This window comes from Orycteropus afer, unplaced genomic scaffold, assembly GCF_000298275.1.
Source record: "Orycteropus afer afer isolate SDZICR_OR568_19922 unplaced genomic scaffold, OryAfe1.0 scaffold00363, whole genome shotgun sequence".
Taxonomy (NCBI): Eukaryota; Metazoa; Chordata; class Mammalia; order Tubulidentata; family Orycteropodidae; genus Orycteropus; species Orycteropus afer.
The window spans coordinates 626,223-641,721 of record NW_006921950.1 but is presented as its reverse complement, the minus strand read 5'-3'; the positions used below and the strand labels follow the sequence as shown (position 1 = coordinate 641,721).

Genomic DNA, 15,499 nt, shown 5'->3' with positions numbered 1-15,499 from the left:
CCCCACCGGCCCCGACCCCGACTCCAGCCCCGCCCCACGGCTGGAAAACGGATGAGTCGTTCCCACGGCCGCCTCGGAGCGCGGCCCGTTGGCCCCGAAGGGTGTCGTCTCCCCTAGGAACCAGCATTCGCCCTCCACTGACAGCCCCAGGTTGGTGGCAGCGCATGCACGGCCCCGGGGCCAGCGCCCCCTTCCTAGCCGCCGGCGCCCGGGCCGAGCTGGTCCGCGCCCCTCCGGGGACGACAGAGTGGCGCGCGCCAGGGCGGCAGCAGAGCGCGGGGCCGTGCCAGGAGCTGCAGGGGCCGCGCGGTGGGCGGCCAGCCACGAGAGGAGGACGGGGGATCGGTGGGAGAGGATCTCCGAGAGAAGCTGTGCACGTCGGGCTCTGGGACTGTGGAACCGCCAGTCAAGCTGCGCCCGAGATGTTCGCGATTCTCCCGTCACGTCATCCTGAGCTCCGCGATACCGACGACATCAGGGCGGGGCTTGTGGTGAGGTTGGCTTCAAGGGCCAGCAGCTCGGGGGCGGGCGGGGCCTGCGGCAGGGCGGGCTCGAAGGAAGCCCCACCCTCTCCCCTTGCGCCCTCCGGCGACAGCAGGCTGCTTCGCTCCGCGTGGGAGGTGAACGGCCAGGTTCACCTTCTCCACGCCGGAGTTGCTAGTCTGAAACAGAGGTAATTTCCCCCGCCGTGTCCTGCGCACATTAACTGAAGATGCAGCGGTATGTTGAGTCTCTGACGACTTCACGTTTAGTCGAAACCCCTTGTGCCCCTTGCAAAAGCATTTCATATTCCGGTGCACATTACCTAAAGCAGAAAGGAGAGCTCCTTATTTGCGTCCGTATGCGTACTTACATCAAGCTAGCTACTTCATTTCTAAAGGCTGTATTTTTTTTTTTTTTAACAACTTTCTTGTGATCTGAAATCGCCATATCATTCTTGCTGTCACACATTTATCCCATGAATTCAAGTGTACCGACGTGAAACCAATGGATAAGCATATTTTTAGGACGCACTCGCCACAATCCTTGCAGTGGTTTCTGGTTCAGCTTCACATTTATCAATCTCATTTTAAAAGATGGCTCTTATTTAAGCAAAAGCTGACTGAAGCTCAGTTAGTGCTACTTCCTTGACTAAATTCATTTTTTTAGTCAAGCTTTTATTTAAAAAGATTAACCACTATAGAATATCCCTACTGCCTTGCGCCTTAAAAAGCTACGTTGTTGTTATGTGCCATCGAGTCAACCCCAACTCATAGCGACCCCTCCTTGGGTTTCCGAGGCAGTATCACTACGGAAGTAGATTGCCTAACCTTCCCTTCGAGGAGAGGCTGGTGGGTTTGAACCACCAGCCTTCTGGTTACCAAATGCCTTAGGCACTATATTACCAGAGCTCCTTTAAAAAGCTAAGGGGGTGGGAAGCTAAGGGGAAAAGCCAGAAATTACATCTCTTGAATAATTCTATTGCTTCCTACAACAACCGTACCAAAATCTTAATGGTGCCCTTAAATTTTAGATTTTAAAGCAATTTATAAATTTACTCTAGCATATCTCATATTTGTCAGGAATATTTCCAACTCAGAGCCCCTGGATGGCACAAATGGTTAAGTACTCAATTGCTAATCAAAAGATTGGCAGTTCAAACCCACTCAGAGGCCACTTGGGGCCTGGCAATCTGCTTTTGAAATGTCATAGCCTTGAAAACTCTCTCAAGCAGTGCTACTCCTCACACCTGGGGTTGCTATGACTTGGAATCCACTCCATGGCAACTAAGAATAACTTTGTACTTCAGGTTGATGTTTCATCCCCGCCAACACTTTTGGCCCCATTATTTCTTAAGTACTGCATATCTTTCTCATCATTTAAGTCCTCTTTAACAGGCCTTAGTAAGATTCCCACCACACCAGGTTATTTTCATATGTGTACTTCAAGAGTTGATCATCTATTGTATCATTTAGTTTTGTCTTGTCCATAGTAGATCGTAAAGGTCCATTCCGTGTTTAATACAGTTCCAAGTTTATAGAATGTCAAAACTGGTCACTGTAAGATTTGTGGCCAGTGTGTGTGTGTATGGGGGGTGAGACACTGTTGTTGTGTGCCTTCCAGCCGATTCTGACTCCTAACAACCCTTCTTTGGGAAATTATTCCAGTACTCCTGGGAGTCCTCTGGATAAGCCTTCTGAAACTTTCGGATGAACTGGGGTTAGTAGTTCCACAAAATTTTATCAGTAGCGGAATAATTCTAACCCCCATTCATCCAAAAATTCCAAAGAATTTTAGAATATTTTCAGATATATATGTGTGTATATTTGGCTGGCTCAAAAATATGAAAACCACTTTACTATGATGCTTTTTCAAACTTCTGTACTTAGGTGATTAATTCATCATCCAGAGGACTCTCACAATGACTGGAATAATTTCCAAAGTTTGGAGAAATTCTAGTTTAATGGATAATTCTAGGAGGCATGCCAAAACATCAGGGCATTCCTCCTTTAAAGTAAACCAATGTTGCAACTGCATACTGTTCTTTAGTTTTTTGGATCATTTAAGGTGCAGAATGGGAGCTCTGGTAGCATAGTGCCTAAGGCACTTGACTGCTAACCAGAAGGCTGGCGGTTCAAACCCACCAGCCACTCCTCAGAAGGAAGATGGAGCAATCTACTTCTGTAGTGATACTGCCTCGGAAACCCAAGGAGGGGTCGCTATGAGTCGTGTCCAACTCGAGGGCACATAACAACAACAAAGGTGCAGAATATCCTCTCTTGTCACTCTGGTACATTCTTTATCCAGTATAACTCACTGCCATCGAGTCAATTCCAACTTAAAATGACCCTATAAGAGCGAGTAGAACTGCTCCATAGGGCATGCAAGGCTATGAATCTTTATAGAACCAGACTGCTGCATCTTCCCTCTATGAATGGCTGGTGAGTTTGAACCATCAACCTTTAAGTCAGGAGCTGAGTGTTTTAACCACTGCTCTGCCAGGGCTCCTTTTATTCAGTATAAATTGAGGTATTTTAACATCCTCTGTGAGGAGCTCTGGTGGCTCAGTGCCTAAGGCATTTCACTGCTAACCAGAAGGCTGGTGGTTCAAACCCACCAGCCACTCCTTGGAAGGAAGGTTGGTCAATCTACTTCTGTAGTGATACCGCCTCAGAAACCCAAGGAGGGGTCACTGTGAGTCCGATCCGAGTCAGTGGCAGTGAGTTTGGTTTGGTGTGGTAGTTAAGTTTGTGTGTCAACTTGGCTGGGCCTGGTTGACTGGCTGGGCAGCTGGTCGTAGTTATTCCCCATGGTGAGATAGACAATTAGCTCCATGGTGGAATCTACTGGAGCAGCTAAGTAGCTGCTTTAGGGATGTGGTCTCCTTCCCATATATAAGAAACAGCTTTGGGAATAGTCTCTAGCTTATGGCATGCTTAAACCCTGTATGTAACTATGTCATTGTTCAGCAGCCTGTCATGCTCTGCCAACCTTGGGACTTTTCAATGGACTTGAATTAATGGCCTGCTGTGTGGTTTGGTACTTTCGGGACTGTGCCTTTTTAGTTGTCATCCTTGGGCTTGTCAGCCTCAGCAGCCAGCAGCTGAGTGAATAAAAGCCTCAAGCTGCAGTAGGCCAGGAGCAGGAGGCACAGCTGAAGCCCAAGGTTGAGGGGCTCTCATTCAGCCTCTAGAGCTTAGCACTTTGAACTCAGACTTAAAGCCTCCAAAACTGTAAGAGAATAAACTCCTGTTTATTAAAGTCATCAGAGTGGCAGTAGATAACCAAAACACCCTGTATAATCTGTAAAAAGGAGCTCTGGTGGCACTATGGTTAAGGCAGTGGGCTGCTAACCAAAGGGTTGGCAGTTCAAACTCACCAGCTGCTTCCATAAAGATTTACAGGCTTGGAAACCCTGTGGGGGTCACTATGAGTTAAAATTGACTCAATGGCAATGGGTTTGGTTTTATTTTTATGATTTGTAAATTTAAGAGTCGGGGATCACCCTATATGGATTCTGGATCTGTGATATGGAGACCAATGGTAGAGTTCTGATGAAGTTGTAAGGTTCAGAAGCATTACTCAAAGCAACTCACTCAACTGCATGTATAAGAGAAGAGCACTCACAAATCTAGTTGCAAAAGAATGAAATGCAGATTCAGATATATTTCTGCAAGTAGAATCCCTCCCTCACTACTTTTGGCCCATATGTGCTGTTTCTTTTCTTGAAATGCCCACAAGACTCTTCCTGCCTCACCACCTTTGTACTTGTTTCCTCTGCTGAGCACTCACCTAACTCCTCCCTCATCTTTCAGATCTCTGTCAAATATCACTTCCTTAGGGAGAACTTCCCTCCCACCCCACTTCTCAAGTCAGTCTCTATCACATTATCCTGTTTTCTTTCTTTCACTGAACTTATTACTACTTGAACTTCTTTTCACCTGTCTCCCTCCACCAGAATGTAAGATTTATGAGGTCAGAAGACTGTATTTTCCTCAGCTAAATCCCCAATGTCTAGCATAATACCTAGATCATAACAGACTACATTTTTGTTATTGAATTAATTTCTTCAAATTATTTTAGCACAAACTCAATTTATAGTTGTTATACAGTTACTCTTTTCTCTACTAAAATTCTGCACATGTAAGAGCTCCATCCCCAGAGAAATGAATGATTTAATAGAATGTGTTTTAATAATTAATTAAAGAATTGTTCTCCTGCATTTTAGGGAAAATAAGCATACGCCAGCTTAATTTTCAAGCTTGTATATTTTCCTTTAAAATAAAATACTGACACATTTCTCCATACACAGCATTTTTATTAAATATACGTTGTAAGAAAAAGAACACCCTGAAATGCCCTATTTCATGTAATCAGGTGACTAAATGAATGTCATGACAAAAAAATCAAAGGAAGAAACAAGATTTAAATAATCTCATATAAGAGCAAGAATATATCTAAATTTTCATATAAGAAAACAATCAAAATATAAAAGGAAAGGAAATCTCTTTTGTAAAATATATTTCAAAGTTCTACCTGTTGATCATTTAAAAAATTCTAAACATATGAGGAATCTCACTCTTACCAGTATGTATGTTTTAATCAATGGTAGAAGAAGCGTTTAGACTACTCATTCACACTGAGATGAACGTGACAGCGTTTTTGTTGCACAGCAGTATAGCCAGTGAAAGATGGAGGAAGGTCTGCTGCTAAAAATTTAGATAAAAACAGGTCTGAAGCTTTAGCTACTCCCATGGTACACAAGCATTAACCAAACACTGCCAATGTTAAGGAGGCTTTGGAAAAAACATGTGAAAAATACTCTACATTGAATATTAACTTTGTGTTACTAACATTCAGTGGACATATTCTAAATTATGTAGGTCTTCAATACAGATCAAAACTAGCAAGTATAATATGAAGCTAATAGGATAATGTTAACATGTCTTGGGTGCTCTGGCCAATGTTTGGCTATAAATATTTGGAAAGAGTCAGTTGAAAATCAACTGTATGCATGTTCAAAATGAATATTCCTGAGAGAAATCTTCATGTACCAGATATCCACAAACCACAAAGTGTCACACATGTATTGGGGGCAGCACAATAAATACTTGTAGTTGGCTGACTTACCAATTACACATACAGTTTAAGAAAAGTTGGGTAGTGGAGGTGCAAACATATACACACACACACACACACACATATTTCTCTAATGACAGTCTACAAACATATATATGCTACATGTCATAGTTAAAACTTTGTTATCAAACTAGCATATATAAATTATCAATGCAGTGAAAAAGAAGTTTTGAGTAAAAAGCTACTGCTACTTATACAAGAGAGTGAATGGTTAAGGTTTCTTCAAGTTCTCATATATAAAAAAGTTTAATATTAAGGAACAATACTTGTCACTTTAAAATTTTAGACAATACATGAATTTACAAAAAAAAAAAGTCCAATTTTTAGACCACTTTTTATATTTTAGGAAAAAAATACAAAGATAGAACTAGATTATGACTTTAAATATTTATGATCAAAATTAAATAATACACACAAAAATCAAAACACATTTCACAGCAGGGCCTGCAAAAAGATTTTTGTATTGATCTTTTTGAACCATGTAAAAGAATGAATTAGTCTTGTTTTAGTGAGTGTTTCAGCAAAAGAAAATAATTTAATCATGGAATATCAGCTCAATAATGAACATATTCTATTTTCAGTACTGATTAGTAAATTAACCGTGTTATGCAAAAAGGATGACAAATTCTAACTAGTATGAATAGGCCAGTAAATTTAATAAGTGAATATATTAACTATTTTTGAGCATACAAATAATCTCTGGTTTTATATCCACTACATTTCAGAATTCTATAAACTGAGGCATTCAATGTGTTGAGTGTGGCAGAAAATCATATTAAATGTTTCATTATTTTATTCTGTTCAATCCTTTTCCCATTAAGCATGCAAACACCGTCATAACCATCTTTGGTTTCACTTCCACCAGGTCATCTGGCAGTGCATATATCCGGGCACCGATCTTTCGAGCAACCGAAATGGCATATCTTGAAAAGACAAGAAAATTATCTTGGTATCTGCCATCTAGTGTATTTTCACTTAAGAGATTTTAACAAAAGAATGAAATATTCTCATGATTAACAAGAAAGTTAATTTTGTAAGTCTTAAATAATATTTTCTATACAACAACCAAACCACACCCATTGCCACTGAGTCGATTCCAACTCATAGCGATCCTTCAGGATAGAAAGGAACTGCCCCATTGGTTTTCCAAGGCCGTGATTCTCCTGCAGAATGACTAGTGGGTTCTAACTGCTGACTTTTTGGTTAGCAGCTGAATTCTTTAACCATTACATACCAGAGGGCCTTTTTCCCCATACAAAACCAAAAAACAAAACCCACTGCCTTCAAGTCAGATCCACCTCACAGCAACCCCTCTTTGGGTTTCTGAGGTGGTATCACGACAGAAGTAGATTGCCCAACCTTCCTTCAGAGGAGTGGCTGTCTGGTGGGTTTGAACTGCCAGACTTTTGGTTAGCAGTCAAATGCCTTAGGTACTACGCCATACAAGTTATACTGAAAATGTGAGTTTTAAGAACACAGTAGCCTTTCCTCTATGAATTTTGGAGAGTCGAAGAGCCACTATGCTCTAATATAAACCATCAAGACTTACTTAGCATTATTCATCTTATCCTCATCAGAAAAAAATTCTCTTTTGATCATTTCTTGACGAACTGCATTTGGTGCAATGGCATCTATTAAATCTAGGACAGGTAAACTAGTGCTAATAGACTTGTCCTGAAAAAAATAAAGAAAAGAACATTCATAAAAATCTTAACTTTAATCTTTGTAAGTGTTAAATTGTTCTTGTCACAGTCATATAACTGAAAGCAATTTATAATGTTTCTTTGTACCTAAAATTCAGCTTTTCTGCATCCACACAACATATCACAGAGCATTTAAAATACTTGTTCCATGCAACCTTTAGATATAGTGTAGAGAACTGTAACTATACCTAAATGTTTGTAGATGTGACAATTGCTATAGCATACTAACTATAGTATTCATATTGTAAAAAAAAAAAAAAAAGTTTGAAAGAGAATAGGAAATTAATTCTAAATGAATAATTTTTATAAATTCTAGAAATACTATTATATGTCAGAGGCCATGAATTCCTAAGCCTTCACTTAATATTTTTAAGAAAAATCAAAGTAACAGTGGAAAGGAACTAACATTTACAAAAGCATTGTTCTTGTCTTATATGTTTTATCTTATTTAACACTCCAAACTGATTAGAAAAGAATGATGATCCCTCTCTTTAGAGATAAAGGACTTTGAAGTACAGAGAACTCAAATGACTTGTTCACAGAGCTAGTAAGTACACAGCCAGCATATGAACCCACAGACTGTCTGACTCTAACACCCAAGATTCTATTTTTGAAGTTACTTTGAAGGTGAACTAAAAATGAACAACTAAGGAAAAAGTATTACATTTGAAGTCAGAAATCTTGGTCTGAACTGATTCTATCCCTTAGCAGTACTTGAACAAATGATTTGATCTCTCTCTTAGCTTTATCTGTGACCATTAGTACTTGTCTCACCAGCATCCATTCACCCCCTTTCTCCATCAATCACAACTCATACTTTTGTTCTGTATTCATACCTCCCTCAAACACGGACATGTGCTCTGAGGAAACCAACCCCATCCACAGCTCCAGGGATTAACATGAATATTAGTCTAGGCCATGTGTTCTCAATGGAAATGTTATCACTCCCAAGGAGGAATGGTTGAGATGATATAACTTACTCTTTTTTATGGATAAAGCATATAGTAGATAGAAAGGCAGACAGAATATTATCCATGCCACTAAAATTTCATGGGGGGTGGGGGGAGTAATTAGGGAAAAAAAAAATGTCTAAAAAGGTTCCTTACTGGGCAATAATGGAAAAAAAAGAAAAAGGCTAATAAACACTGGTCTAAGCCAGAAGGAATAATCCCATCCCTTTGTTAGCAACCCCTCCTGTAGGTGAATGAGAGGATGAAGCCTCTGTGCCACCTGGCAGCTATCCTGTGACCAAGAGGAGAACCAGCTTTATGGGAAAGGTACCATTTTAGATGTCAAAGCATAGACATAGGGGAAGACAACCTGTCCTGATGACATTCGTGAATTATTGGCTCAACCAACCAAGTCTACTTTACTTCTGGATTTATGTTACTGGAGTCAGTATCTTTTGGTTTAAATCAGTTTCAATTAGGTACCCATTACTTAAAGCCAAAGGCACCCTTTCCTCATCTTTGAAATGGGAATTTCACAGGATTCATGGGAATATTAAGATCATATAGTGAAAATACCTAGTATAGTTCCTAGCCAAATGGAGGTTTTTATTAATAAATGATAAAACAATTTGAAGCCATGTGAAGATATTTTGCCATGATCTAGGAACTGCCATGTTTACTCACTTTAGATGAATTATGTATTATCAGGAATTTTCATTTTATGAAACAATCTTTGTAGGGGGTATCAGTAAAAATACAATCTTTAACTCTACCTGATGCTGGTAATCCGGATCTAGGTTTTATTTATTTATTTATTTATTGGCATCTTCTGTATTTCTGAAAAATTCTTACACTTTTTTCCTCAAAGTTTAGTCTGCAGACTACCTGCATGAGAGTCACCTGGAGTGCTTGTTAAAAGTGCAAATTTGGCCATCCTCTCAAATCAGTGAATCAGGTTGTCTGCGGATGAGGCTGGGAATCTACAGTTTCAATAAGCTTTCTAAGTGATTGTAATGTATGTTGTTATACCTCCTAAAACTAAACATGTTTGTAATTCTAAAATAAATTTAGTATTTCTATGAACTTTTCAGATAATATTTATACAATTAATCAAAAAATATAAGTGACTTGTTTAATTGCTATATTTTGACTATTTGTTTACATATGTCTTTAAATATTCAAATCCATGAAATGTTTTTCCCCCACTTACTTTCATAAGATTCACCACGCAAGAAGTTTTTACTCAATTTAATTTAAGCTTTTAAAGATTATACTGGATCCTGTTACTTCCTGTTTCAAAAAAACAAAACAAAACAAAAAACAATCTTCCACCTTCCTGTCAGTGAGAAATATTTGACTTTTGCACAGGTATGGGAGTTACAGTGGAAATTTTTAGTTATATAAATGCATTTTTATCACTTATTTTCTTTTCCTTAAGCTAATCATAAAAAAATTACTTTAGCAGAAACAATTTCTAAAATCTTAACAAGAATTAGCCTAGAGCTTGGCTTGATTGTCAAGATAATGAACTGTATCATCTCTTTCCCTTAATTTGATATATGTTACCATTAGAACATTCCATTCCATTACTCTTCCTGTCAATTTGAGAAAACAGTGATGTAGCCACCAGAGCTCCCTAAAAGGCTCAACGAGAATCCCTCTATATATGATGCCCTTTATGTATTGGCAATGTCAACAGTCTAGTAAGCCCCATTTATTGGGCCCTGAATATGTGCCAGGAAATGTTAAGCTGTTTATATTTGTCAACTTACTTAGTGTGACAGCAACCCTAGAAGATAGGTACGGTTTAAACCCCAATTCTGGGTATGCAGAAACTGGGGCATAGAGAAATTAAGTAACTTGCCCAAGGTCACAGAGATACTACCTGGCCACCTTGTTTTATTCATCAAGATATGTAGCCCAGCTGTTAGTACAGACTGCTAAGGTTTCTGTAAAACACTGTACTCACAATACTCACTTAATTTATCCTATGTACACCCACTCCTCACTTACTAGCAAGGTTAGGTTCCAAAGATGAGATTGTTATGTGAAAATCAGTGTTACGAGAAAATGGAAGATGACCACAATGGATCACAAAATGGAAGATGACTACAGCATTACATAACTGTCAAATTACATTATTACATAACTGCCAAATTACATCATTACCTAACTGCTAAACCACTGAGAATCATGACTCAGCCAACTTGACACAACCTTAACCATCATAGCCAGTGTTACTATGGCCTCACACCTTGATGTTTGTTACTGCCAGACATATGTCATTAACGCTCATAAAAGATACATATTTTACTATTGTAAATGCATGAAATATTGGATAATGAGATAGTTAATAAGTAAGAAGTAGGTCTAATTGTGCATGGACTTCACATTTTCTGGAAATCATTCAGTCCACTAATTTCTTACATGCACATAGGAAATTCAAAAGGATAGGAAGTTACCTGAGTTTAGCCAAAAAAATTATCCTAAAGCCATTCAAAATTTTTCTTTCTCCATAAAGAAAAAAATTTTAATACACAGTTGCCACTTAAGCATTAACATTTGTTGAGTGCTTAGTATGTGCTACTTACACACTAAGTTAAATGCACTGCACATATTTAACCTTCATAACTCTAAAAATAGGTATTCTTATGCACATTTTGCAAGTAAAGCTTATAGAGATTAATAATTTACATTGTCAAAGGCCTGTTTCTCCCCTTTTACTTTCCATTCCCACTTTATCTAGCTAATTGCTATCTGTCCACTTATCCTTTAGGTCTGAGCTTAGGCTTCATTCCTACAGCCTATTTGAGCCTATTGCCCTTCTCAAATGCTCCCATACTCCCCAAAGCTGATTTTTATAGAACTGACACTATACACTGTGATTCCTGTTTTCTTATTTGCCTCCTCCCCTCAATAGTGAGCTCTGAGAGCCCTACGTAGCCACAGTGCTTACCACAGCACCTAACACACGGTAAGCTTTGCGTGTTTATGGAATGAATGAGAAATATGTCACACAGCTAATAAGTGGCTGAGATGAGAGTCAAATCCAGACCATACAATTCCAAAGTCTGGCTTTTAGCCTGCATTTAGACCTGGGTATGAAACCCACCTCTTATGCTTAATATTTTTAAGACAGTAGACAAGTTATTTAACTTTTCTAATGTTCTGCTCTCCCTTCTTCCATATAGAATTGGTGAAATAATAAATAAATTATAATGTGTAAAGTACACAGTGACAGACACACAGGATTCAATACATGTTGTTGTTATGTGCTGTCGAGTTGGACCCAACTCATAGAGACCCCGTGATTTATTATTTGCTGATATTCCACTTGCCTATTTTATTGGTAAAGGGAAAATACTTTGCAAGTTAAAAAAAAAAAAAAAAGGTATATTTAACTTCCCTGAAATTTCAAGGTATAGTACTGCCTTAATTATGATTCTTACTAGAACCACTTATTACAGCTTTCAAATATAATGCTTTCCGTGGTTGGAAAGACTCCTCCCCCAATTACTTCTTAGCATTCACTACCACATTTCTTAGCTACTTTCACTTTCTAAAGATTTTATTACCAATCACTTATAAATCCACCACTCATCTGTCAGTTTGTCATACTGTGGTGGCTTGAAGTGTTGCTGTGAGACTGGAAGCTGTGCCCCGGGTGTTTCAAATACCAGCAGAGCCACCCATGGTGGACAAGTTTCAGCAGAACTTCCAGACTAAGACAGATTAGGGAGAAGGATGGGGCCATCCACTTCTGAAAAAACTGGCAACTGAAAATCTTATGAATAGCAGTGAAACACTATCTAATATAATGATGGAATATGAGCCCATCAGGTCAGAAGGCACTCAAAATACAACTGGGAAAGAGCTTTCTCCTCAAAGTAGAGTTGACCTTAATGACATGAATGGAGTAAAGCTTTTAGGACCTTCGTTTGCTGATGTGGCATCACTCAAACTGAGAAGAAACAGCTGCAAACATTCATTAATAGGAACATGGGATGTATGAAGTATTAATTTAGGAAAATTGGAAGTTGTCAAAAACAAAATGGAACACATAAAGATCAATATCCTAGGCATTAGTGAGCTGAAATGCACTGGTATTGGCCATTTTGAATCTGACAATCACAATAATGTGTAAAGAATAATGTATGCTGGGAATGAAAAATTGAAGAGGAATGGCATCACATTCATCATCAAAACCAGATTTCAAGATCTATCTTGAAATACAATGCTGTCAGTGATAGGATAATATCCACATGCCTACAAAGTTGATACTACTATTATTCAAATTTACATACCAAACACTAAAGCAAAAGGTGAAGAAACAAGATTTTTTTTTACCAACTTCTGCAGTCTGAAATTGACCAAACGTACAATCAAAATGTATGGATCATTACTGGTGACTGGAATGCAAAAGTTAGAAACAAAGCAGCATTGGTAGTTGGAAAATATGGGCTTGGTGAAAGAAATGACACTGGAGACCACAGAATTTTGCAAGACCAATGACTTATGCATTGCAAATACTTTTTTCCAACAAAATAAACAGCGAATATACATCTGTACCTTATCAGATAGAATACACTGAGATCAGATTGACTATATCTGTGGGAACAGGTGATGGAAACGCTTAATGTCATCAGTCAGAACAAGGCCAGGAGTTGAATGTGGAATAGACCATCAATTGCTGGTCTAGTCAACTTGAACTGAAGAAGGTGAAGCTGAAGAAAATTGAAACAAGTCCACAAGAGCCAAAATACAACCTTGAATATATCCCACATGAATTTAGAGACCATCTGAAGAACAGATTTGACACACCAAAAACCTAATGACTGAAAACCAAGTGAGTTGTGGGATGACAAAGAACATCATACATGAAGAAAGCAAAAGGTCATATAAAAGATAGAAAAGGAAGAAAAGACCGAAATGGATGTCAGAAGAGACTCTGAAACTTGCTCTTAAATGGAGAGTAGCTGAAGCAAATGGAAGAAATGATGAAATAAAAGAGCTGAACAGAAGATTTCAAAGAATGGCTAGAGAAGACAAAGTAAAGTAGTATAAAGAAATGTACAAAGACTTGGAATTAGAAAACCAAAAGGGAAGGACACACTTGGCATTTCTCAAGCTGAAGGAACTGAAGGAAAAATTCAGGCTTTGAGTTGCAATATTGAAAGATTCTATTGGCAAAATATTGAATGATGCAGGACACATCAAAAAATGGAAGGGACTTCTGGTAAGATGGAGAAATAGGCAGACAAGCAACACAGTCCCTTTACAACAAAGAAAAGAAAAACCAATTGACAGATACAGAAGATAATCCTGGAGCCCTGAGCTTTGAAAGGAACTATACAGAAGTGGATTTGGTACCAACTAGAGGAAAAACTTGAATGAAAACAGTGAGTACAGAGACAGTCAGAGCTGTGGACTGTCAGCTACTCTGACAGGACCAACAGTCTGAATATTTCCAAGTGGTGTTGGGACTTGAGAATTGCCTAAAGATCATCCCTGGTCACCAAGGGCTGCAGGGACGATTGCACTGGTGGCCTGACTAGGAAGGGAAACAGCAAGGAGGGAGACAGCCTGAGCTGTTGACTTTCTGCTGTGTGGAGGCCACAGTCATTTTGATTGTTTACATGTGACAGCCATTTTGGATATTTAAAGTGACCGAGGGTGCAGCCATTTTGAATGTTTACAGGAGGTGACCATTTTGAATAGTTAAAGTGACCAAGGGCGCAGCCATTTTGAATGTTTACATGGTGGCCATTTTGGATTTTAAAGTGATAACATTCTCATCCAGATTCCAGGGACCTAAGAATAGGTTCTGTTTGCCAAGGTCAACAGGGACATATGAGAGGCTGACAACAGGAAAGGAGACAGGTGGTGAGTGTATAAATGCTGTCAACTAGTGAATAGAGGAGCACAGCACAGTATCCTGCTTGTGTAGATAACATACAAAGAAAACAAAAATCCTATGCAAGTGACTCCAACATATAATCACCAATTAAATATAAACACAAAAATGTGAGAATGCCTTGGAGACAACAGAGCATCACAGTCCACACAAAAAAGCAAGATAAAGCAGGAGAAACAAGGGACCAGGATACAAACCCAAAACACATCCCTGAGGAACATGCAGCATTGGAACTCCCTGATAAGGAATTCAATAGAATTATATTTAGGTATCTTCAAAAAATTAAGAGAGAGACCAAGGAAAACACTGAGAAAATTGAGGAAAACACAGAAAACCCTACAACAAATTCAAAAGACAATACAAGACCAAATGACAAAATAAATGAAAAATTAGAAATGTTACAAAATCTACACACAGAAATCCAGAAGATTAATACTAAATTTTCTGGTAGCATAGTGCCTAAGGCATTTGACTGCTAACCAGAAGGCTGACAGTTCATACCCACCAGCCACCCCTTGGAAGGAAGGTTGGGCAATCTACTTCTATAGTGATACCACCTCAGAAACCCAAGAAAGGGTCACTATGAGTTGGGTCCAACTCAAGGGCACTTAACAACAACAACAAATTTTCATAAATAGATAAGACACTGAATGGGCAAAGGAGCAGAAATGAATCAATGGAAGACAAAATTACTGAGATTGAAGGCAAATACCTGAACACTTCTTTGGAAAGGGATAAATCAGAAAAAAGATTAAAACAAAATGAAAGCTTACAGTTCACGTGGGATACCATCAAAAGGAATAACCTACATGTAATTGGAATTCCAGAACAGGAAGAGACAAATAAAACAGAAAGTTGTCTAAGATTTGCTAGAAGAGAATTTTCCTGGTATGATGAAAGATGAGAATACATCCATTCAAGAAGTCCAATGAGCCCCAAAACAGGATAGACTCCAAAAGAAAATCACCAAGACATATCGTCATCAAACTCACCAAAACCAAAGACAAAGAATCATGAGAGCAGCACGGGAAAAACAATAAGTTAGCACAAGGGGAAACCAGTAAGACTAAGCTCAGATTTCTCAGCAGAACCCATGCAGGAGAGAAGACAATGGGATAGTATATATAAAACCCTGAAAGAGAAAAATTTCCAACCAAGAAGTAGGTACCCAGCAAAAGTGTCCCACAAATATTATGGTGAAATTAGGGCATTTCCAGATAAGCAGAAATTAAGGGAATTTGTTAAAACCAGACCAACCTTACAAGAGATGCTAAAGGGAGCCCTTTGGATAAAGAAGCAACAACAGCAGAACA

The 15,499-nt window shown here is 38.8% G+C and overlaps 1 protein-coding gene across 1 annotated transcript in view; it reads right to left on the bottom strand.

Moving 5' to 3' along the window:
* Window positions 1-6,406: 6,406 nt before the first annotated feature.
* The window catches only part of PLS1 (plastin 1), a 65,483-nt gene continuing 56,390 nt past the window's right edge, over window positions 6,407-15,499 (bottom strand). The window contains exons 14-15 of the mRNA XM_007952881.2: window positions 7,169-7,293; window positions 6,407-6,542 (exon numbers count right to left, since the gene is read on the bottom strand). Of these exons, the coding sequence (XP_007951072.1) occupies window positions 6,407-6,542; window positions 7,169-7,293 (261 nt within the window). The remainder of the gene's footprint in view (window positions 6,543-7,168; window positions 7,294-15,499) is intronic.